Source organism: Phyllobates terribilis, unplaced genomic scaffold (genome assembly GCF_046119375.1).
Source record: "Phyllobates terribilis strain yellow unplaced genomic scaffold, ASM4611937v1 Scaffold_1__5_contigs__length_1240528914, whole genome shotgun sequence".
NCBI classification, from domain to species: domain Eukaryota; kingdom Metazoa; phylum Chordata; class Amphibia; order Anura; family Dendrobatidae; genus Phyllobates; species Phyllobates terribilis.
The window spans coordinates 1,228,598,160-1,228,622,487 of record NW_027362761.1 but is presented as its reverse complement, the minus strand read 5'-3'; the positions used below and the strand labels follow the sequence as shown (position 1 = coordinate 1,228,622,487).

Below are 24,328 nucleotides of genomic sequence, written 5' to 3'. Positions count from 1 at the left end.
TACAGTACAGACCAAATGTTTGGACACACCTTCTCATTTGAAGATTTTTCTGTATTTTCATGACTTTGAAAATTGTACATTCACACTGAAGGCATCAAAACTATGAATTAACACATTTGGAATTATATCCTTAACAAAAAAGTGTGAAGCAACTGAAAATATGTCTTATATTCTTGGTTCTTCAAAGTAGCCACCTTTTGCTTTGATGACTGCTTTGCACACTCTTGGCATTCTCTTGATGAGCTTCAAGAGGTAGTCACCGGAAATGGTTTTCACTTCACAGGTGGGCCCTGTCAGGTTTAATAAGTGGGATTTCTTGCCTTATAAATGGGGTTGGGACCATCGGTTGTGTTGTGCAGAAGTCTGGTGGATACACAGCTAATAGCCCTACTGAATAGACTGTTAGAATTTGTATTATGGCAAGAAAAAAGCAGCTAAGTAAAGAAAAACGAGTGGCCATCATTACTTTAAGAAATGAAGGTCAGTCAGTCCGAAAAATTGGGAAAACTTTGAAAGTGTCCCCAAGTGCAGTTGCAAAAACCATCAAGCGCTACAAAGAAACTGGCTCACATGAGGACCGAACCAGGAAAGGAAGACCAAGAGTCACCTCTGCTTCTGAGTATAAGTTTATCCGAGTCACCAGCCTCAGAAATCGCAGGTTAACAGCAGCTCAGATTAGAGACCAGGTCAATGCCACACAGAGTTCTAGCAGCAGACACATCTCTTCAACAACTGATAAGAGGAGACTTTGTGCAGCAGGCCTTCATGGTAAAATAGCTGCTAGAAAACAATAGCTAAGGACAAGCAACAAGCAGAAGAGACTTGTTTGGGCTAAAGAACACAAGGAATGGACATTAGACCAGTGGAAATCTGTGCTTTGGTCTGATGAGTCCAAATTTGAGATCTTTGGTTCCAACCACCGTGTCTTTGTGCGACGCAGAAAAGGTGAACGGATGGACTCTACATGCCTGGTTCCCACCGTGAAGTATGGAGGTGGAGGTGTGATGGTGTGGGGGTGCTTTGCTGGTGACACTGTTGGGAATTTATTCAAAATTGAAGGCATACTGAACCAGCATGGCTACCATAGCATCTTGCAGCGGCATGCTATTCCATCCGGTTTGCGTTTAGTTGGATCATCATTTATTTTTCAACAGGACAATGACCCCAAACACACCTCCAGGCTGTGTAAGGGCTATTTGACCAAAAGGGAGAGTGATGGGGTGCTATGCCAGATGACCTGGCCTCCACAGTCACCAGATCTGAACCCAATCGAGTTGGTTTGGGGTGAGCTGGACCGCAGAGTGAAGGCAAAAGGGCAAACAAGTGCTAAGAATCTCTAGGAACTCCTTCAAGATTGTTGGAAGACCATTTCCGGTGACTACCACTTGAAGCTCATCAAGAGAATGCCAAGAGTGTGCAAAGCAGTCATCAAAGCAAAAGGTGGCTACTTTGAAGAACCTAGAATATAAGACATATTTTCAGTTGTTTCACACTTTTTTGTTAAGTATATAATTCCACATGTGTTAATTCATAGTTTTGATGCCTTCAGTGTGAATGTACAATTTTCATAGTCATGAAAATACAGAAAAATCTTTAAATGAGAAGGTGTGTCCAAACTTTTGGTCTGTACTGTGTATATATATATATATATATAATATATATATACATACATAATATATATATACATACTGCTCAAAAAAATAAAGGGAACACTCAAATAACACATCCTAGATCTGAATGAATGACATATTCTCGTTGAATACAAAATTAAAGTGGAAAAACACACTACAGGCTGATCCAACTTTGATGTAATGTCTTTAAAACAAGTCAAAATGAGGCTCAGTATTGTGTGTGGCCTCCACGTGCCTGTATGACCTCCCTTCAACGCCTGGGCATGCTCCTGATGAGGTTGCGGATGGTCTCCTGTGGGATCTCCTCCCAGACCTGGACTAAAGCATCCGCCAACTCCTGGACAGTCTGTGGTGCAACGTGACGTTAGTGGATGGAGGGAGACATGATGTCCCAGATGTGCTCAATCGGATTCAGGTCTGGGGAACGGGTGGGCCGGTCCATAGCTTCAATGCCTTGATCTTACAGGAACTGCTGACACACTCCAGCCACATGAGGTCTGATATTGTCCTGTATTAGGAGGAACCCAGGGCTGAGGATCTCATCTCGGTACCTAATGGCAGTCAGGCTACCTCTGGCGAGCACATGGAGGGCTGTGCGGCCCTCCAAAGAAATGCCACCCCACAGCATTACTGACCCACTGCCAAACCGGTCATGCTGAAGGATGTTGCAGGCAGCAGATCGCTCTCCACGGCGTCTCCAGACTCTGTCACATGTGCTCAGTGTGAACCTGCTTTCATCTGTGAAGAGCACAGGGCGCCAGTGGCGACTTTGCCAATCCTGGTGTTCTGTGTGTGGCATTTCTTTGGAGGGCCGCACAGCCCTCTATATGCTCGCCAGACGTAGCCTGACTGCCCTTAGGTACCGAGATGAGATTCTCAGACCCCTTGTGAGACCATATGTTGGTGCAGTTGGCCCTGGGTTCCTCCTAATGCAGGACAATGCCATACCTCATGTGGCTGGAGTGTGTCCGGCGGCCACGGGCTTACAGTCTACATGGGCCGCTCTCTACACTTGAGTCTCCTACATTTGTATCTCCGACATCGCATCATGACTGAATTAACCCAAAAAACATATAACATAACGTATAAAAAACATAAGAGATTGTCAGGTAGATTTCATAATCAGTTAGCGCGGCTAACTGATTATGAAATCTACCTGACAATTTCTGATGTTTTTTATACGTTATGTTATATGTTTTTTGGATTTCAGTTCATTCGCAAATATTGGCAAGTTTTATCCTGTGAAGATGGATTTTCCTTTTTGTCAACAGACATGACCCCATCACCAAAAGCCACAATTGGAGGCTGTTAGTAATGACATTCATGGTGATTTATTTGCTGAATATCAAATTGTATGGGGTAAATTCAGCAAAGCTGGCACATTAGAGTTTCACAAGTTTCTTGCTCATCTTTAGTAAGTGTGTCTCAGTGAGACCATGTACTTCATGTAGTTGTGAGTGTGTGCTCAGTCCACATTTACTCCCTCAGGTTTCGCATATCCATGACATTTTACAGCTGAAATCTCTTCTTTACGACGATGGTCCTTGCGATCAATGAACCACCAAGCATGAAGAAGGACAGAAGCCACATGGCTGCCGGGATAGTAACCCTCGCCCTAGAGATAATCGACCTGATAACGGGAGAGGTGAGAGTTTCACGTGACATCACCATTATCTCTAGGAGTCAAGGATTATTAGACTCCATGTAGTGATCAGTGTCTCTCACCGTACACAGGAGCACACGGTAATGAGGAAGACGTCCAGTGACTGTGTGACCCACCAAGTATCCGGAAAAAGGAGGAAGAGCCAGAGCCGCATCACAGGATCCCCGCACTCCCCGATGCCAGAGAAGGAGATCCTCAAACTCACCGACAAGATCACTGAGCTGCTGACCGGAGAGGTGACTGCTGGGAGATTATACACTGGAGGATTCTGGGTGATGAGCGGAGAGGAGACTGCTGGGAGATTATACAATATACACTGGAGGATTCTGGGTGATGAGAGGAGAGGAGACTGCTGGGAGATTATATACTGGAGGATTCTGGGTGATGAGCGGAGAGGAGACTGCTGGGAGATTATACACTGGAGGATTCTGGGTGATGAGCGGAGAAGAGACTACTGGGAGATTATACACTGGAGGATTCTGGGTGAAGAGCGGAGAGGAGACTGCTGGGAGATTATACACTGGAGGATTCTGGGTGATGAGCAGAGAGGAGACTGCTGGGAGATTATACAATATACACTGGAGGATTCTGGGTGATGAGAGGAGAGAAGAGGATACTGCTGGGAGATTATATACTGGAGGATTCTGGGTGATGAGCGGAGAGGAGACTGCTGGGAGATTATACACTGGAGGATTCTGGGTGATGAGTGGAGAGGAGACTGCTGGGAGATTATACACTGGAGGATTCTGGGTGAAGAGCGGAGAGGAGACTGCTGGGAGATTATACACTGGAGGATTCTGGGTGATGAGCGGAGAGGAGACTGCTGGGAGATTATACACTGGAGGATTCTGGGTGATGAGCGGAGAGGAGACTGCTGGGAGAATATACAGTATACACTGGAGGATTCTGGGTGGTGAGATGAGATTGCTGGGAGATTATACAGTATACACAGGAGGATTCTGGGTGATGAACAGAGATGAGACTGCTGGGAGATTATACAGTATACACTGGAGAATTCTGGGTGATGAGCGGAGAGGAGACTGCTGGGAGATTATACAGTATACACTGGAGGATTCTGGGTGATGAGCGGAGAGGAAACTGCTGGGAGATTATACACTGGAGGATTCTGGGTGATGAGAGGAGAGGAGACTGCTGAGAGATTATACACTGAAGGATTCTGGGTGATGAGCGGAGAAGAGACTGCTGGGAGATTATACACTGGAGAATTCTGGGTGATGAGCAGAGAGGAGACTGCTGGGAGATTATAAACTGGAGGATTCTGGGTGATGAGCAGAGAGGAGACTGCTGGGAGATTATACAGTATACACTGGAGGATTCTGGGTGATGAGCGGAGAGGAGACTGCTGGGAGATTATACAGTATACACTGGAGGATTCTGGGTGATGAGTGGAGAGGAAACTGTTGGGAGATTATACACTGGAGGATTCTGGGTGATGAGAGGAGAGGAGACTGCTGTGAGATTATACACTGAAGGATTCTGGGTGATGAGCGGAGAAGAGACTGCTGGGAGATTATACACTGGAGGATTCTGGGTGATGAGTTTAGAGGAGACTGCTGGGAGATTATATACTGGAGGATTCTGGGTGATGAGCGGAGAGGAGACTGCTGGGAGATTATACACTGGAGGATTCTGGGTGATGAGCGGAGAGGAGACTGCTGGGAGATTATACACTGGAGGATTCTGGGTGAAGAGCGGAGAGGAGACTGCTGGGAGATTATACACTGGAGGATTCTGGGTGATGAGCGGAGAGGAGACTGCTGGGAGATTATACACTGGAGGATTCTGGGTGATGAGAGGAGAGGAGACTGCTTGGAGATTATATACTGGAGGATTCTGGGTGATGAGCGGAGAGGAGACTGCTGGGAGATTATACACTGGAGGATTCTGGGTGATGAGCGGAGAGGAGACTGCTGGGAGATTATACACTGGAGGATTCTGGGTGATGAGAGGAGAGGAGACTGCTGGGAGATTATATACTGGAGGATTCTGGGTGATGAGCGGAGAGGAGACTGCTGGGAGATTATACACTGGAGGATTATGGGTGATGAGCGGAGAGGAGACTGCTGGGAGATTATACACTGGAGGATTCTGGGTGAAGAGCGGAGAGGAGACTGCTGGGAGATTATACACTGGAGGATTCTGGGTGATGAGCGGAGAGGAGACTGCTGGGAGATTATACACTGGAGGATTCTGGGTGATGAGAGGAGAGGAGACTGCTGGGAGATTATACACTGGAGGATTCTGGGTGATGAGCAGAGAGGAGACTGCTGGGAGATTATACACTGGAGGATTCTGGGTGATGAGCGGAGAGGAGACTGCTGGGAGAATATACAGTATACACTGGAGGATTCTGGATGGTGAGATGAGATTGCTGGGAGATTATACAGTATACACAGGAGGATTCTGGGTGATGAGCAGAGATGAGACTGCTGGGAGATTATACAGTATACACAGGAGGATTCTGGGTGATGAGCGGAGAGGAGACTGCTGGGAGATTATACAGTATACACTGGAGGATTCTGGGTGATGAGCGGAGAGGAGACTGCTGGGAGATTATACAGTATACACTGGAGGATTCTGGGTGATGAGCGGAGAGGAGACTGCTGGGAGATTATACAGTATACACTGGAGGATTCTGGGTGATGAGCGGAGAGGAGACTGCTGGGAGATTATACACTGGAGGATTCTTGGTGATGAGCGGAGTGGAGACTGCTGGGAGATTATACACTGGAGGATTCTGGGTGATTAGAGGAGAGGAGACTGCTGGGAGATTATACACTGGAGGATTCTGGGTGATGAGCAGAGAGGAGACTGCTGGGAGATTATACACTGGAGGATTCTGGGTGATGAGCGGAGAGGAGACTGCTTGGAGAATATACAGTATACACTGGAGGATTCTGGGTGGTGAGATGAGATTGCTGGGAGATTATACAGTATACACAGGAGGATTCTGGGTGATGAGCAGAGATGAGACTGCTGGGAGATTATACAGTATACACTGGAGGATTCTGGGTGATGAGCGGAGAGGAGACTGCTGGGAGATTATACAGTATACACTGGAGGATTCTGGGTGATGAGCGGAGAGGAAACTGCTGGGAGATTATACACTGGAGGATTCTGGGTGATGAGAGGAGAGGAGACTGCTGAGAGATTATACACTGAAGGATTCTGGGTGATGAGCGGAGAAGAGACTGCTGGGAGATTATACACTGGAGGATTCTGGGTGATGAGCAGAGAGGAGACTGCTGGGAGATTATAAACTGGAGGATTCTGGGTGATGAGCAGAGAGGAGACTGCTGGGAGATTATACAGTATACACTGGAGGATTCTGGGTGATGAGCGGAGAGGAGACTGCTGGGAGATTATACAGTATACACTGGAGGATTCTGGGTGATGAGCGGAGAGGAAACTGCTGGGAGATTATACACTGGAGGATTCTGGGTGATGAGAGGAGAGGAGACTGCTGGGAGATTATACACTGAAGGATTCTGGGTGATGAGCGGAGAAGAGACTGCTGGGAGATTATACACTGGAGGATTCTGGGTGATGAGTTTAGAGGAGACTGCTGGGAGATTATATACTGGAGGATTCTGGGTGATGAGCGGAGAGGAGACTGCTGGGAGATTATACACTGGAGGATTATGGGTGATGAGCGGAGAGGAGACTGCTGGGAGATTATACACTGGAGGATTCTGGGTGAAGAGCGGAGAGGAGACTGCTGGGAGATTATACACTGGAGGATTCTGGGTGATGAGCGGAGAGGAGACTGCTGGGAGATTATACACTGGAGGATTCTGGGTGATGAGAGGAGAGGAGACTGCTGGGAGATTATACACTGGAGGATTCTGGGTGATGAGCAGAGAGGAGACTGCTGGGAGATTATACACTGGAGGATTCTGGGTGATGAGCGGAGAGGAGACTGCTGGGAGAATATACAGTATACACTGGAGGATTCTGGATGGTGAGATGAGATTGCTGGGAGATTATACAGTATACACAGGAGGATTCTGGGTGATGAGCAGAGATGAGACTGCTGGGAGATTATACAGTATACACAGGAGGATTCTGGGTGATGAGCGGAGAGGAGACTGCTGGGAGATTATACAGTATACACTGGAGGATTCTGGGTGATGAGCGGAGAGGAGACTGCTGGGAGATTATACAGTATACACTGGAGGATTCTGGGTGATGAGCGGAGAGGAGACTGCTGGGAGATTATACAGTATACACTGGAGGATTCTGGGTGATGAGCGGAGAGGAGACTGCTGGGAGATTATACACTGGAGGATTCTTGGTGATGAGCGGAGTGGAGACTGCTGGGAGATTATACACTGGAGGATTCTGGGTGATTAGAGGAGAGGAGACTGCTGGGAGATTATACACTGGAGGATTCTGGGTGATGAGCAGAGAGGAGACTGCTGGGAGATTATACACTGGAGGATTCTGGGTGATGAGCGGAGAGGAGACTGCTTGGAGAATATACAGTATACACTGGAGGATTCTGGGTGGTGAGATGAGATTGCTGGGAGATTATACAGTATACACAGGAGGATTCTGGGTGATGAGCAGAGATGAGACTGCTGGGAGATTATACAGTATACACTGGAGGATTCTGGGTGATGAGCGGAGAGGAGACTGCTGGGAGATTATACAGTATACACTGGAGGATTCTGGGTGATGAGCGGAGAGGAAACTGCTGGGAGATTATACACTGGAGGATTCTGGGTGATGAGAGGAGAGGAGACTGCTGAGAGATTATACACTGAAGGATTCTGGGTGATGAGCGGAGAAGAGACTGCTGGGAGATTATACACTGGAGGATTCTGGGTGATGAGCAGAGAGGAGACTGCTGGGAGATTATAAACTGGAGGATTCTGGGTGATGAGCAGAGAGGAGACTGCTGGGAGATTATACAGTATACACTGGAGGATTCTGGGTGATGAGCGGAGAGGAGACTGCTGGGAGATTATACAGTATACACTGGAGGATTCTGGGTGATGAGCGGAGAGGAAACTGCTGGGAGATTATACACTGGAGGATTCTGGGTGATGAGAGGAGAGGAGACTGCTGGGAGATTATACACTGAAGGATTCTGGGTGATGAGCGGAGAAGAGACTGCTGGGAGATTATACACTGGAGGATTCTGGGTGATGAGTTTAGAGGAGACTGCTGGGAGATTATATACTGGAGGATTCTGGGTGATGAGCGGAGAGGAGACTGCTGGGAGATTATACACTGGAGGATTCTGGGTGATGAGCGGAGAGGAGACTGCTGGGAGATTATACACTGGAGGATTCTGGGTGAAGAGCGGAGAGGAGACTGCTGGGAGATTATACACTGGAGGATTCTGGGTGATGAGCGGAGAGGAGACTGCTGGGAGATTATACACTGGAGGATTCTGGGTGATGAGAGGAGAGGAGACTGCTGGGAGATTATATACTGGAGGATTCTGGGTGATGAGCGGAGAGGAGACTGCTGGGAGATTATACACTGGAGGATTCTGGGTGATGAGCGGAGAGGAGACTGCTGGGAGATTATACACTGGAGGATTCTGGGTGATGAGAGGAGAGGAGACTGCTGGGAGATTATATACTGGAGGATTCTGGGTGATGAGCGGAGAGGAGACTGCTGGGAGATTATACACTGGAGGATTATGGGTGATGAGCGGAGAGGAGACTGCTGGGAGATTATACACTGGAGGATTCTGGGTGAAGAGCGGAGAGGAGACTGCTGGGAGATTATACACTGGAGGATTCTGGGTGATGAGCGGAGAGGAGACTGCTGGGAGATTATACACTGGAGGATTCTGGGTGATGAGAGGAGAGGAGACTGCTGGGAGATTATACACTGGAGGATTCTGGGTGATGAGCAGAGAGGAGACTGCTGGGAGATTATACACTGGAGGATTCTGGGTGATGAGCGGAGAGGAGACTGCTGGGAGAATATACAGTATACACTGGAGGATTCTGGATGGTGAGATGAGATTGCTGGGAGATTATACAGTATACACAGGAGGATTCTGGGTGATGAGCAGAGATGAGACTGCTGGGAGATTATACAGTATACACAGGAGGATTCTGGGTGATGAGCGGAGAGGAGACTGCTGGGAGATTATACAGTATACACTGGAGGATTCTGGGTGATGAGCGGAGAGGAGACTGCTGGGAGATTATACAGTATACACTGGAGGATTCTGGGTGATGAGCGGAGAGGAGACTGCTGGGAGATTATACAGTATACACTGGAGGATTCTGGGTGATGAGCGGAGAGGAGACTGCTGGGAGATTATACACTGGAGGATTCTCGGTGATGAGCGGAGTGGAGACTGCTGGGAGATTATACACTGGAGGATTCTGGGTGATTAGAGGAGAGGAGACTGCTGGGAGATTATACACTGGAGGATTCTGGGTGATGAGCAGAGAGGAGACTGCTGGGAGATTATACACTGGAGGATTCTGGGTGATGAGCGGAGAGGAGACTGCTTGGAGAATATACAGTATACACTGGAGGATTCTGGGTGGTGAGATGAGATTGCTGGGAGATTATACAGTATACACAGGAGGATTCTGGGTGATGAGCAGAGATGAGACTGCTGGGAGATTATACAGTATACACTGGAGGATTCTGGGTGATGAGCGGAGAGGAGACTGCTGGGAGATTATACAGTATACACTGGAGGATTCTGGGTGATGAGCGGAGAGGAAACTGCTGGGAGATTATACACTGGAGGATTCTGGGTGATGAGAGGAGAGGAGACTGCTGAGAGATTATACACTGAAGGATTCTGGGTGATGAGCGGAGAAGAGACTGCTGGGAGATTATACACTGGAGGATTCTGGGTGATGAGCAGAGAGGAGACTGCTGGGAGATTATAAACTGGAGGATTCTGGGTGATGAGCAGAGAGGAGACTGCTGGGAGATTATACAGTATACACTGGAGGATTCTGGGTGATGAGCGGAGAGGAGACTGCTGGGAGATTATACAGTATACACTGGAGGATTCTGGGTGATGAGCGGAGAGGAAACTGCTGGGAGATTATACACTGGAGGATTCTGGGTGATGAGAGGAGAGGAGACTGCTGGGAGATTATACACTGAAGGATTCTGGGTGATGAGCGGAGAAGAGACTGCTGGGAGATTATACACTGGAGGATTCTGGGTGATGAGTTTAGAGGAGACTGCTGGGAGATTATATACTGGAGGATTCTGGGTGATGAGCGGAGAGGAGACTGCTGGGAGATTATACACTGGAGGATTCTGGGTGATGAGCGGAGAGGAGACTGCTTGGAGATTATACACTGGAGGATTCTGGGTGAAGAGCGGAGAGGAGACTGCTGGGAGATTATACACTGGAGGATTCTGGGTGATGAGCGGAGAGGAGACTGCTGGGAGATTATACACTGGAGGATTCTGGGTGATGAGAGGAGAGGAGACTGCTGGGAGATTATATACTGGAGGATTCTGGGTGATGAGCGGAGAGGAGACTGCTGGGAGATTATACACTGGAGGATTCTGGGTGATGAGCGGAGAGGAGACTGCTGGGAGATTATACACTGGAGGATTCTGGGTGATGAGAGGAGAGGAGACTGCTGGGAGATTATATACTGGAGGATTCTGGGTGATGAGCGGAGAGGAGACTGCTGGGAGATTATACACTGGAGGATTATGGGTGATGAGCGGAGAGGAGACTGCTGGGAGATTATACACTGGAGGATTCTGGGTGAAGAGCGGAGAGGAGACTGCTGGGAGATTATACACTGGAGGATTCTGGGTGATGAGCGGAGAGGAGACTGCTGGGAGATTATACACTGGAGGATTCTGGGTGATGAGAGGAGAGGAGACTGCTGGGAGATTATACACTGGAGGATTCTGGGTGATGAGCAGAGAGTAGACTGCTGGGAGATTATACACTGGAGGATTCTGGGTGATGAGCGGAGAGGAGACTGCTGGGAGAATATACAGTATACACTGGAAGATTCTGGATGGTGAGATGAGATTGCTGGGAGATTATACAGTATACACAGGAGGATTCTGGGTGATGAGCAGAGATGAGACTGCTGGGAGATTATACAGTATACACTGGAGGATTCTGGGTGATGAGCGGAGAGGAGACTGCTGGGAGATTATACAGTATACACTGGAGGATTCTGGGTGATGAGCGGAGAGGAGACTGCTGGGAGATTATACACTGGAGGATTCTCGGTGATGAGCGGAGTGGAGACTGCTGGGAGATTATACACTGGAGGATTCTGGGTGATGAGAGGAGAGGAGACTGCTGGGAGATTATACACTGGAGGATTCTGGGTGATGAGCAGAGAGGAGACTGCTGGGAGATTATACACTGGAGGATTCTGGGTGATGAGCGGAGAGGAGACTGCTGGGAGAATATACAGTATACACTGGATGATTCTGGGTGGTGAGATGAGATTGCTGGGAGATTATACAGTATACACAGGAGGATTCTGGGTGATGAGCAGAGATGAGACTGCTGGGAGATTATACAGTATACACTGGAGGATTCTGGGTGATGAGCGGAGAGGAGACTGCTGGGAGATTATACAGTATACACTGGAGGATTCTGGGTGATGAGCGGAGAGGAAACTGCTGGGAGATTATACACTGGAGGATTCTGGGTGATGAGAGGAGAGGAGACTGCTGGGAGATTATACACTGAAGGATTCTGGGTGATGAGCGGAGAAGAGACTGCTGGGAGATTATACACTGGAGGATTCTGGGTGATGAGCAGAGAGGAGACTGCTGGGAGATTATAAACTGGAGGATTCTGGGTGATGAGCAGAGAGGAGACTGCTGGGAGATTATACAGTATACACTGGAGGATTCTGGGTGATGAGTTTAGAGGAGACTGCTGGGAGATTATACACTGGAGGATTCTGGGTGATGAGCAGAGAGGAGACTGCTGGGAGATTATAAACTGGAGGATTCTGGGTGATGAGCAGAGAGGAGACTGCTGGGAGATTATACAGTATACACTGGAGGATTCTGGGTGATGAGCGGAGAGGAGACTGCTGGGAGATTATACACTGGAGGATTCTGGGTGATGAGAGGAGAGGAGACTGCTGGGAGATTATACACTGGAGGATTCTGGGTGATGAGAGAGGAGACTGCTGGGAGATTATACAATGGAGGATTCTGGATGATGAGCAGAGAGGAGACTGCTGGGAGATTATACAGTATACACTGGAGGATTCTGGGTGATGAGCAGAAAGGAGACTGCTGGGAGATTATACAGTATACACTGGAGGATTCTGGGTGATGAGCGGAGAGGAGACTTCTGGTAGATTATACAGTATACACTGGAGGATTCTGGGTGATGAGCGGAGAGGAGACTGCTGGGAGATTATACACTATACACTGGAGGATTCTGGGTGATGAGCAGAGAGGAGACTGCTGGGAGATTATACGCTGGAGGATTCTGGGTGAGGAGAGGAGACTGCTGGGAGATTATACAGTATAAACTGGAGGATTCTGGGTGATGAGCTGAGAGGAGACTGCTGGGAGATTATACAGTATACACTGGAGGATTCTGGGTTATAAGCGGAGAGGAGACTGTTGGGAGATCATACAGTTTACACTGGAGGATTCTGGGTGATGAGAGGAGACTGCTGGTAGATTATACAGTGTACACTGGAGGATTCTGGGTGATGAGCAGAGAGGAGACTGCTGGGAGATTACACAGTATACACTGGAGGATTCTGGGTGATGAGAGGAGAGGAGACTGCTGGGAGATTATACAGTATACACTGGAGGATTCTGGGAGATTATACAGTATACACTGGAGGATTCTGGGAGATTATACAGTGTACACTGGAGGATTCTGGGTGATGAGAGGAAACTGATGGGAGATTATACAGTGTACACTGGAGGATTCTGCGTGACGAGCAGAGAGGAGACTGCTGGGAGATTATACAGTATACACTGGAGGATTCTGGGTTATAAGCGGAGAGGAGACTGTTGGGAGATTATACAGTTTACACTGGAGGATTCTGGGTGATGAGAGGAGACTGCTGGTAGATTATACAGTGTACACTGGAGGATTCTGGGTGATGAGCAGAGAGGAGACTGCTGGGAGATTACACAGTATACACTGGAGGATTCTGGGTGATGAGAGGAGAGGAGACTGCTGGGAGATTATACAGTATACACTGGAGGATTCTGGGAGATTATACAGTATACACTGGAGGATTCTGGGAGATTATACAGTGTACACTGGAGGATTCTGGGTGATGAGAGGAAACTGATGGGAGATTATACAGTGTACACTGGAGGATTCTGCGTGACGAGCAGAGAGGAGACTGCTGGGAGATTATACAGTATACACTGGAGGATTCTGGGTTATAAGCGGAGAGGAGACTGCTGGGAGATTATACAGTATACACTGGAGGATTCTGGGTGATGAGAGGAGACTGCTGGTAGATTATACAGTATACACTGGAGGATTCTGGGAGATTATACAGTATACACTGGAGGATTCTGGGAGATTATACAGTATACACTGGAGGATTCTGGGAGATTATACAGTGTACACTGGAGGATTCTGGGTGATGAGAGGAAACTGATGGGAGATTATACAGTGTACACTGGAGGATTCTGGGTGACGAGCAGAGAGGAGACTGCTGGGAGATTATACAGTATACACTGGAGGATTCTGGGAGATTATACAGTATACACTGGAGGATTCTGGGAGATTATACAGTATACACTGGAGGATTCTGGGAGATTATACAGTGTACACTGGAGGATTCTGGGTGATGAGAGGAAACCTGGGAGATTATACAGTATACACTGGAGGATTCTGGGTGATGAGCGGAGAGGTGACTGCTGGGAGATTATACAGTATACACTGGAGGATTCTGGCAGATTATACAGTATACAATGGAGGATTCTGGGTGATGTTGGCCTTGTTTGTTGTCAGGTTCCCCTGAGGTGTCAGGCCGTCGCTGTCTGTTTCTCCCAGGAGGTAAGGGATTATGTAGAGTTACTGTACTAGGAGGAAGGCGTAACTCCAAATAAAGAGAGATAAGTCAGTCTTCAGGCAAAAAAGTGAAATATTTATGTGTTTTACAGAGTTTTTCCAAAAACATTAACTACTTAAGGACTGAGCCATTTTGTAGGTTAATGACCGGGCCTCTTCTTTACAATCTGATCACTGTCACTTTATGAGGTAATAACTCTGAAAAGCTTCAACGGATCCCATTGATTCTGAGATAGTTTTTTCGTGACATATTGTACTTCATGATAGTGGTAAAATTTGTTTGATATAACTTGCGTTTATTTGTAAAATTATCGGATCGGTTATTTGGTGAAAAGTTTGAAAATTTCTCAATTTTCAAACTTTTAATACTTATGCCCTTAAACCTGAGAGTTATGTCACACAAAATAGTTAATAAGTAATGTAGAGACACGAGGGTCAGTGGGTGCTCTCGTCCGCTGGCCTGGCGCATGGTCCAGGGCTCATCCTAATGAACTCCTGCACTCCTTTCCCGCTGGCAGAATACTACTCAGACAACACAAGGTGAGGATAAAAACAGCGTGGCAATACTTTTTTTTAACCACCAACAGACAGTAACATATAGAACAGTCCCAGCAAGTGCATAAGATGGTGCAAATTAGTCTCACCCTTCCGCTGGCTCGCTGGGATAAGAGCAGCTGTGACTTCGTGGCTTCCAGGGCCAACTACCCCAATTAGTGGCACCCCACTTTGGGTGAGTACTCACAGAGAGGGGGTAGCGACCTAGAGGGGGTAGCGGCAAGCTTGGGAAGCTGACATGAGACATTGAGGTACATGGCCAGGTGACTGGATTGTCCTAACCTGGCTTATCCAAACGTCTCCATGGGTTAGTGATGGTCAGTTGAGCAGCTCTGTATTCCTTCAGCTGGGGCCATTGTCCCTTAAGCTGGTGTCCTGTAGAGTGTCTCAAATCTGTATTTCTCCAGTTGAAGCCATGATGCTTTGGCTACTATCATGTAGTCTCTCTGCAGAAGGATAGAGGTCCTTTTTTATACCCAAAATTGTCCTCCAGGCCATCATCCGGTGGTCAAGGGGAAGGTGGGATGAGGTCATCTCTCATTGTTCAAATATACAATCAACCTGCGTAGTTTGTCCTTCAGTGTTTGCAGATCAAAAAACTGCATGGACTGATACAATAGGTAATCAGCATGTTATCAAACATCTATTGTTCAGTTACCCTGCTTCCTTGTCCTACGAGGATAGTAACACAATAAGCTGCAACAAACATCAATTCAGGAGTCAACGTTCAGGCTCATATGAACAATGGCCTATGTCTCCTGACTTACTGAAAAATACGTCTGGCCTAATTAAGAATAAATGCTGTGTTGGCACAAATAAAATTTCCCATATGTCTACTTTACATCAGCACAGTTTTTGAAACATTTTTTTTAGTTAGGACGTTAGAAGGGTTAAAAGTTGATCAGCAATTTCTCATTTTTCCAACAAAATTTACAAAACCATTTTTTTAGTGATCACATCACATTTGAAGTGACTTTGAGGGGCCTATATGACAGAAAATACCCCAAAGTGACACCATTCTAAAAACTGCTCCCCTCAAAATCCTCAAAACCACATTCAAGAAGTTTATTAATAGTGATGAGCGAGCCTGCTCGGTACTCGCCGGAGCATCACTGTGCTCGGCACTCGGCGAGTATTTCCAGGTTGCTCAGGCGGGAGCTCGGGTCTCCACCCTGCATGTTATGCGCTCTTTACAGAGCCAATGAACTTTAAAGGATTGTCTGCCATGCACTGTAATGCCGTAGCCATGTTGGTTGTGGCATTATAGTTATTGGCTGGTCGCATAGTGTCATCGGGTCTATAGAAGAGAGAGGTCTCAAACTCAGCTGGGTATATGGGCTGCACACGGAAAAACATTTAATTTGGGGGGCCACATTATTTGCAGGACAAAGTGACATTTTTAGTGATACCATTTTTTTTTCTATACACTTTTTGAACTGGTCCTCATCTTGTAGTAATGCCCCATGCTGGTCCCTATCTTGTAGTAATGTGCCCCATCCAAGTCCCCATATTGTAGGTATTTCCCCATCCTTGCTCCCATATTGTAGATATGTCCCCATCCAGGTCCTCATCTTGTAGTAATGGTCCCATGCTGGTCCTCATCTTGAAGTAACGTCCCCATCCTGGTCCCATTCTTGTCGTAATGTCCCCCATCCAGGTCCCCATATTGCAGACATGTCCCCCATCCAGGTCCCCATATTGCAGACATGTCCCCCATCCAGGTCCCCATATTGCAGACATGTCCCCCATCCAGGTCCCCATATTGCAGACATGTCCCCCATCCAGGTCCCCATATTGCAGACATGTCCCCCATCCAGGTCCCCATATTGCAGACATGTCCCCCATCCAGGTACCCATATTGCAGACATGTCCCCCATCCTGCGCACATGTCCCCATCCAGGTCCACCCCCCCCATACTGCGCACAGGTCACCCCCCCATACTGCGCACAGGTCACCCCCCCATACTGCGCACAGGTCACCCCCCACATACTGCGCACATGTTCCCTCCCCCCATACTGCGCACAGGTCCCCCCCCATACTGCGCACAGGTCCCCCCCCCCATACTGCGCACAGGTCCCCTGTGCTTTATTTGACATGACAGAAAAAAAAAAAAAGATTCTTCTCACCTGTCCTCCGTTCCCTCGGCGTCCTTTCTGCACCTCTGGCCCGCAGGCACCATAGACCCCTTGATGATCGCGGCCCCGTCCAGCAGCCGCCGACATCAGCGCTTAGTTGAATGTATTGCCGCACAGAGACCGGCTCTCTGCACAGCAATATCAGTGCCAGCCACCGGCCTATCAGAGGCCAGCAGCTGACATCTGCGCCCCAGCTCAGCGGCGTATGACGTCACTGCCATGCGCAGATGTCAGCTGCTGGCCTCTGATAGACTATTGGCTGGCACTGATATTGCTGTGCAGAGAGCCGGTCTCTGAGTGGCAATACACTGCACTACAGCACTGATGTCGGCGGCTGCTGGAGGGAGCCGCGATCATTACGGCACTATGTGCCTACGGGCCCCTAATATCAGACCTGGTGACACTAGGATCATCACAGTATACCCCGGAAACAGGCAGAGTTGGGAGAGCTGCTGCTGAGTCAGGGAGAGATTTGCTTGTTTATTAGTTTGTATAGGTATTCCACAGCATATCTACAGTTAGGTCCATATATATTTGGACAGAGACAACATTTTTCTAATTTTGGTTCTAGACATTACCACAATGAATTTTAAACAAAACAATTCAGATGCAGTTGAAGTTCAGACTTTCAGATTTCATTTGAGGGTATCCACATTAAAATTGGATGAAGGGTTTTTTGGATGGTCCAGGATGTGTTTTGGGCTGACCATGTACCTCCCCCTCAGGTGACTGGTCACATGACTGCGACATAGCACAGGTCCTGTGCACACAGAATGTCTGATCACATGACTGTGACATCAGCACAGGTCCTGTGGGTGTATACTACAGGATATAAAAACCCTGGTAGTCTTGAGACAGTGTGTGTAAGGTGTGAGGCCTGTTCCTGTGTGGGACACCGCTAGAGTGTGAGGCCCAGTGAGGCCTATTGAAGCCTGAAAGGCGGAGGCTGGATGTTGGCTGTGTAAGCATACCAGTAGCCTTGGATGGTACGAGGGCTGGAGACCCCCATCTGGGAAGCCGTAAAGCCACAGTGGTGGCAGAATAAACCTGAAGCAGCTAAAACCCGCCAAAGGTAAAAACACTGCGTTATATGGACATTTATGTTGTTGCCTAGCTGAGGGCTGTAACTGGAGCCAAGTGGACGTGTCTGTCGCTGGAAAGGCTCCCGAATGTTATGTGTGTAATATGCCGGTGAGCCACTATGATAGACTGTGCGATTAGCAGTTATGAAGTGCAATAAACTGCTGAAGTGTGAAAACTGAAAAACGTGCCTGGTGTGCTTTAATTGACCCGGTGCAGCGAGTATCCCCCAATATGATGACTAACGCTGCCTTACATGTGGTTCGAGAATGCGGGCAATTGCAGCCCGGTTGCTAGGGGCAGCTGCAGCCCGGTTGCTAGGGGCAACGGCAGCCTTGTTGCTAGAGGTAACGGCATTGAACGACGAGTGTGGATGCAAGCATCTTGCTGTGGCTCGGCGGGGTCACGAAGATTAAAGCATCTGGCTGCAACTCGGTGGGGTTGCGAAGATTGTCGTCGCACTCAAACCCGGTTTTGCTGTGGCTCGGCGGGGTCACGAAAATTAAAGCATCTTGCTGTGACTCGGCGGGGTCACGAAGATTAAAGCATCTTGCGGTAACTCGGCAGGGGTTACGAAAATTGTCGTCGCACTCAAACCTGGTTTGCTGTGGCTCGGTGGGGCCATGAAAATTTTCTCAGGAGAGCGGTGTGTGTGAATAGTGTACCGCGATGGCTGTGAACAGAGCAGCAAAAGAAAATGAAGCTATTGAGCGATTAAAGTGCCGGTTAAAACCGCAGCAGGTATTTGGGAAACTTCTACTGTACATGGTGCAGGAAACGCAGGATCTGTGGGCAACGTATAGAATGGCAGCAGTGGACCATTCTGTGAACTCTCCGGGGGCGCCATTGTTGTCCCAGAGTGCCCGAGGAGGTGGTAAGAGCTGTTGTGGACTGAGTCTTTAGACTATTGTTGATTTTTCTTGTAAAAATTCCCCTACCGGTGTGGTTGTTAAAAAGGGGGCGGAGTCTAAAAAAGGGGCGGTTGTTCAAAACAGCATGGAGTATAGAAAATCAAAAAAAGTACTAGTGGTGGGTTGGTACCGCCTAAAAATGACAATGTGACCGTTGATAATGGAGTAGCTCCAGTAGAAGGGGGTGACATCAAGGTGGGAGGTGACTTGTTGGTCCACGACACCATAGGGAGTGATGCAGACCCCACAACTGACGGTGACACTACAAAAGTAGAAAGAGAGTTCAGTCAGGAGGGGCTAGACAAGGGGAGAGAGTCCCCCTCTCGTCGTCGACGGCGCAAGGGCCACAAAAAGGTTGCTCCTGTTGTCTTTGCTGAAAGTAAAAATAAGGAAAATGTAGTACTGTGTGCCTTTGTTTTAAGTGTGGATCCTCCTTTAAAGGCAGAAGAGAAGGTGACGTTGCCAGTAGCAACCTCCGGTACAGTACTGAGACGGAAGGATCTGACAGCCCTGAAAGAGGAGGCGGCCAGTCATGACCAAGAGCTGGAGCCTATCAGGCAGCAGTATCAGAGTGACGTGCAGCAACTAAGGAAAAACCTGGAGAACGTGTCCTCAGACCAGCTGAACCTGGAGTCTGAACAGCAGAAAATATACCAGGTTGTGAGGAACTGTCAGCGAGACCTGGAGGGAAGCGACGAGGAGGTTAACCAATGGAAGGAAGCGTTCTACGAAATAGAGGAGGACCGCCGCAAAATCAAGGAGGAGGTTTTTCAATTGGAGATTGACAAAGCAGAGTGTGAAGGTGAGTTGTGCGAGGTGAAAGGTCGCGTCTCTCTGGTACAGTTAGAGCTGTCTGCCCTCAAGGAGGCGCTGCAGGATGAAGTTTCTGGGCGTGAACAAAACCTAGAACGATTGCGCGAACAGTTCAACCGGGAGCTGTGTGAATCCAAGAAGGAATATAGTGAACGCAGTGGGGAACTTCAACAAATTAAAAGAGACTATGAGGATCTCCTCAGGGTTAAAGAAAAACTAGAGGATGATAAGGCGGATGCAGAGCACATGCGCCAAGTGGTTGAGACCACTCTGAAGGACACCCGTGATGAAAATGGTGATCTCCTCAGAAAGACTCTAGGTCTGGAGGCTCAGGTGAAGGAGCTGCAGACGTTCTGTGATAATCTCCAGAGGGCAGAGCCGTGCCTTAAGGAAAGAATCAGCAAGATGGAAGCTGAGCGGGAAAAGATGGAGGAGTCTATCGGAGAAGCCACAGACCAGGGCCAGGAGTTGGCCACTGGAGATGGGTTGTATGAAACAAATACCTACTCGAATAATGCGAGCTCGGATGATTCGGTGGATGTAGGAGCCGAGATCAAAGAGCTCAAGGAGTCACTACAAGCCCATATGAAGCAAGAGAAGCTTGAGAGACTGGCTGTTGAGAGCCGAGTGGGCGCATTGGAGACAGAGAGGTCTGAGAGAACTCTACTGTTAAAGGAGCAGCTGAAGCAGGAAGAGCTTCAGAGATGGGCTGCTGAGAGGCGAGTAGCTGAGCTAGAGGAAGAAGTTTTCAAACTCAAAAGTCGCCTGACAAAGTATCACTCAGTGAACGAGGCCTCCTTGGAGAAGGAAAAGGAAAAACAAGTTGCACTCACTCCCTTATACTATGAGAAGGTGGACCTGAGGAGAGCTAAGAGAGTGTTAACCGAAGATAAATATGAAATGGAAGTGGTCAAGACGGAAATTCTTGAGTTTGTAGCTGTGAGTCAGCTCAGGAGAAGCATACAGGGTGAATAAGCTGAAAGTCAGTTGCCCCTGAAACCTGAGCTAGATGATCTTTTGGGGACCACTGGTGAGACAGAAACGTCTCGGTATAAATGCCTCATAGATGTACCCAAGGATTTGAGGGAAGAATGCACCAGTGAGTCCGCGCATGAAGAGTTTAAGAAGGCCGTGGGAGCCTGTAAGGTGTACTCGACCTCAGGAGCTAAACAGCTGGTGGTCCTGTCCACGACCGAAGTCACAGTGAAGAGGGTGGCGATCCTAAGTGACATGCACTGGCGATGTATTCACACAAAGCGGTTTCTCCGGTTGAAGACGGAACAAGCCGTTAGACAACTGGAGCTTATGAGAAAAGCTCACAGTCTGCGGGAAGAGGTCATCCGGGTGCCTCATGTTCTGGTGAGAAAGCTCATTGGGAGAAATGGCCGAGCCATGCAGATGATGGTAAAGAAGTCTGGTGTTGTGAAAGTAAGCAGTCCACGTGATCGTCAGGACTGGATACCAGATGAAGACGGCATGGTGTCATTCTCCGCTGTAGGAACGGAAGAAAGTCTTGCATATGTGCGCATGCTGATGGAGTACCGAGTGACCTACCTGCGGGAGGTAGAACAGTTGAATCTCGCTAGACTGTGAGTGGATAGACAGCATCATCTGAGCAGCAGAAGATGGCAGCCGTCTAGAAATTGTAAGACCAGACAGAGAAAGGGCCCCCTAAGTAACAGAACAGCTACAGCTGAAGTTAGGGACCTTTCAAGATGTCCTGAGAGTAGTGGGCGTGGGTTTAGAGGTAGTGAGACCTCCAGTAACTCAGGTTTGAGTGGCCCATACAAACGACCCAATAGAGGATGGGACAGTACGGAGTCGAACCGGACCTTAGATACCAGGGCATGTGAGTCACACTGCTGTATTGACCGCTGGGAGCGGGGGAGGTCTGACAAGGTTACAACTGACTGACCGCTGGGAGCGGGGGAGGTCTGACAAGGTTACGACTGACCGCTGGGAGCGGGGGAGGTCTGACAAAGTTACGACCCGGAAATGTGACTTGACGAGGTCAGTGACAATGACTAATGGTAGGTCCCTAAGGAATGGGCTAATGTGAATGACTAATGTTTGTCAAGTACATGGTCTCGGTGTGAACTGTGGGTTATGAGGTAATTGTGTATACTATGTGTTCAACCCCACAAGTTTGAACAGAGGGGGGGGATATGTAATGCAGCGGCTTGCTTGGCATTACTGTAATGGTCCAGGATGTGTTTTGGGCTGACCATGTACCTCCCCCTCAGGTGACTGGTCACATGACTGTGACATAGCACAAGTCCTGTGCACACAGAATGTCTGATCACATGACTGTGACATCAGCACAGGACCTGTGGGTGTGTACTACAGGATATATAAACCCTGGTAGTCTTGAGACAGTGTGTGTAAGACGTGAGGCCTGTTCCTGTGTGGGACACCTCTAGAGTGTGAGGCCCAGTGAGGCCTATTGAAGCCTGAAAGGCGGAGGCTGGATGTTGGCTGTGTAAGCATACCAGTAGCCTTGGATGGTACGAGGGCTGGAGACCCCCATCTGGGAAGCCGTAAAGCCACAGTGGTGGCAGAATAAACCTGAAGCAGCTAAACCCGCCAAAGGTAAAAACACTGTGTTATATGGACATTTATGTTGTTGCCTAGCTGAGGGCTGTAACTGGAGCCAAGTGGACGTGTCTGTCGCTGGAAAGGCTCCCGAATGTTATGTGTGTAATATGCCGGTGAGCCCCTAAGATGGACTGTGTGATAAGCAGTTATGAAGTGCAATAAACTGCTGAAGTGTGAAAACTGAAAAACGTGGCTGGTGATGCTTTAATTGACCCGGTGCAGCAAGTATCCCCCAATATGATGACTAGCGCTGCCTTACAAGTGGTACAGAAAGTATTCAGACCCCTTTAAATTTTTCACTTTATGTTTCATTGCAGTCATTTGGTAAATTCTAAAAAGTTCATATTTTTCTCATTAAAGTACCCTCTGCACCCCATCTTGACTGAACCAAATCAGAAATGTAGATTTTTTTGCAAATTTATTAAAAAAGAAAAACTGAAATATCACATGGTCATAAGTATGCAGACCCTTTGAATATTGAGTAGAAGCCCCCTTTTGAGCTAGTACAGCCATAAATCTTCTTGGGAATGATGCAACAAGTTTTTTCACACCTGGATTTGGGGATCCTCTGCCATTCTTCCTTGCAGATCCTCTCCAGTTCCGTCAGGCTGGATGGTGAACGTTGGTGGACGGCCATTTTCAGGTCTATCCAGAGATGCTCAATTGGGTCTAGGTCAGGGCTCTGTCTGGGTCAGTCAAGAATAGTCACAGAGTTGTTCTGAAGCCACTCCATTGTTATTTTAGCTGTGTGCTTAGGGTCATTGTCTTGTTGGAAGGTGAACCTTTGGCCAAGTCTGAGGTCCAGAGCACTCTGGAAGAGGTTTTCATTCAGGATATCTCTGTACTTGGCCGCTTTCATGTTTCCTTCAATTGCAACCAGTCGTCCTGTCCCTGCAGCTGAATAACACCTCCATAGCATGATGCTGCCACCACCATGTTTCACTGTTGGGATTGTATTGGGCAGGTGATGAGCAGTGCCTGGTTTTCTCCATACATACTGCTTAAAATTATCACCAAAAAGTTCTATCCCCGTCTCATCAGACCAGACAATCTTATTTCTCATAGTCTGGGAGTCCTTCATGTGTTTTTGAGCAAACTCTATGCGGGCTTTCATATGTCTTGCACTTAGGAGAGGATTTCTTCGGGCCACTCCGCCATAAAGGCCCGACTGGTGGAGGGCTGCAGTGATAGTTGACTTTGTGGAACTTTCTCCCATCTCCCTACTGCATCGCTGGAACTCAGCCACTGTGATTTGGGGGTTCTTCTTTACCTCTCTCACCAAGACTCTTCTCCCATGATTGCTCAGTTTGGCTGGATGGCCAGGTCTAGGAAGACTTCTGGTGGGCCCAAACTTCTTCCATTTAAGGATTATGGAGGCCGCTGTGCTCTTAGGAACCTTGAGTAATGCAGAAATTCTTTTATAACCTCAGCCAGATCTGTGCCTTGCCACAATTCTGTCTCTGAGCTCCTTGGGCAGTTCCTTTGAGCTCATGATTCTCATTTGGTCTGACATCCACTGTGAGCTGTGAGGTCTTATATAGACAGGTGTGTGCCTTTCCAAATCAAGTCCTATCAGGTTAATTAAACACAGCTTGACTCCAATGAAGGAGTAGAACTATCTCAAGGAGGATCACAAGGAAAAGGACAGCATGTGACTTAAATATGAGTGTCTGAGCAAAGGGTCTGAATACTTATGACCATGTAATATTTCAGTTTTTCATTTTTAATAAATTTGCAAACATTTCTACATTTCTGTTTTTTTTCTGTCAAGATGGGGTGCAGAGTGTACTTTAATGAGAAAAAAATAATGAACTTTTTAGAATTTACCTTAGGGTTAGGGTTAATGGCTGCAAACCCTAATGGCTGCAATGAAACAAAGAGTGAAAAATTTAAAGGGGTCTGAATACTTTCCATACCCACTGTAAGAATAA

The 24,328-nt window shown here is 47.9% G+C and overlaps 1 protein-coding gene across 3 annotated transcripts in view; it reads left to right on the top strand.

Annotated features, from left to right (window-relative positions):
- Nucleotides 1–24,328, top strand: part of LOC141164556 (uncharacterized) — a 101,389-nt gene that overhangs the window by 45,086 nt on the left and 31,975 nt on the right. Inside the window, exons 2-3 of one of the 3 annotated variants that reach the window (XM_073649945.1) lie at nucleotides 3,120–3,276; nucleotides 3,366–3,530. The exons of 1 other annotated variant lie outside the window; for it this stretch is intronic. In XM_073649945.1, the coding sequence (XP_073506046.1) occupies nucleotides 3,169–3,276; nucleotides 3,366–3,530 (273 nt within the window). In that variant the 5' untranslated portion in view covers nucleotides 3,120–3,168. The remainder of the gene's footprint in view (nucleotides 1–3,119; nucleotides 3,277–3,365; nucleotides 3,531–24,328) is intronic. One more of the 3 variants, XM_073649953.1, reaches the window with a different exon arrangement.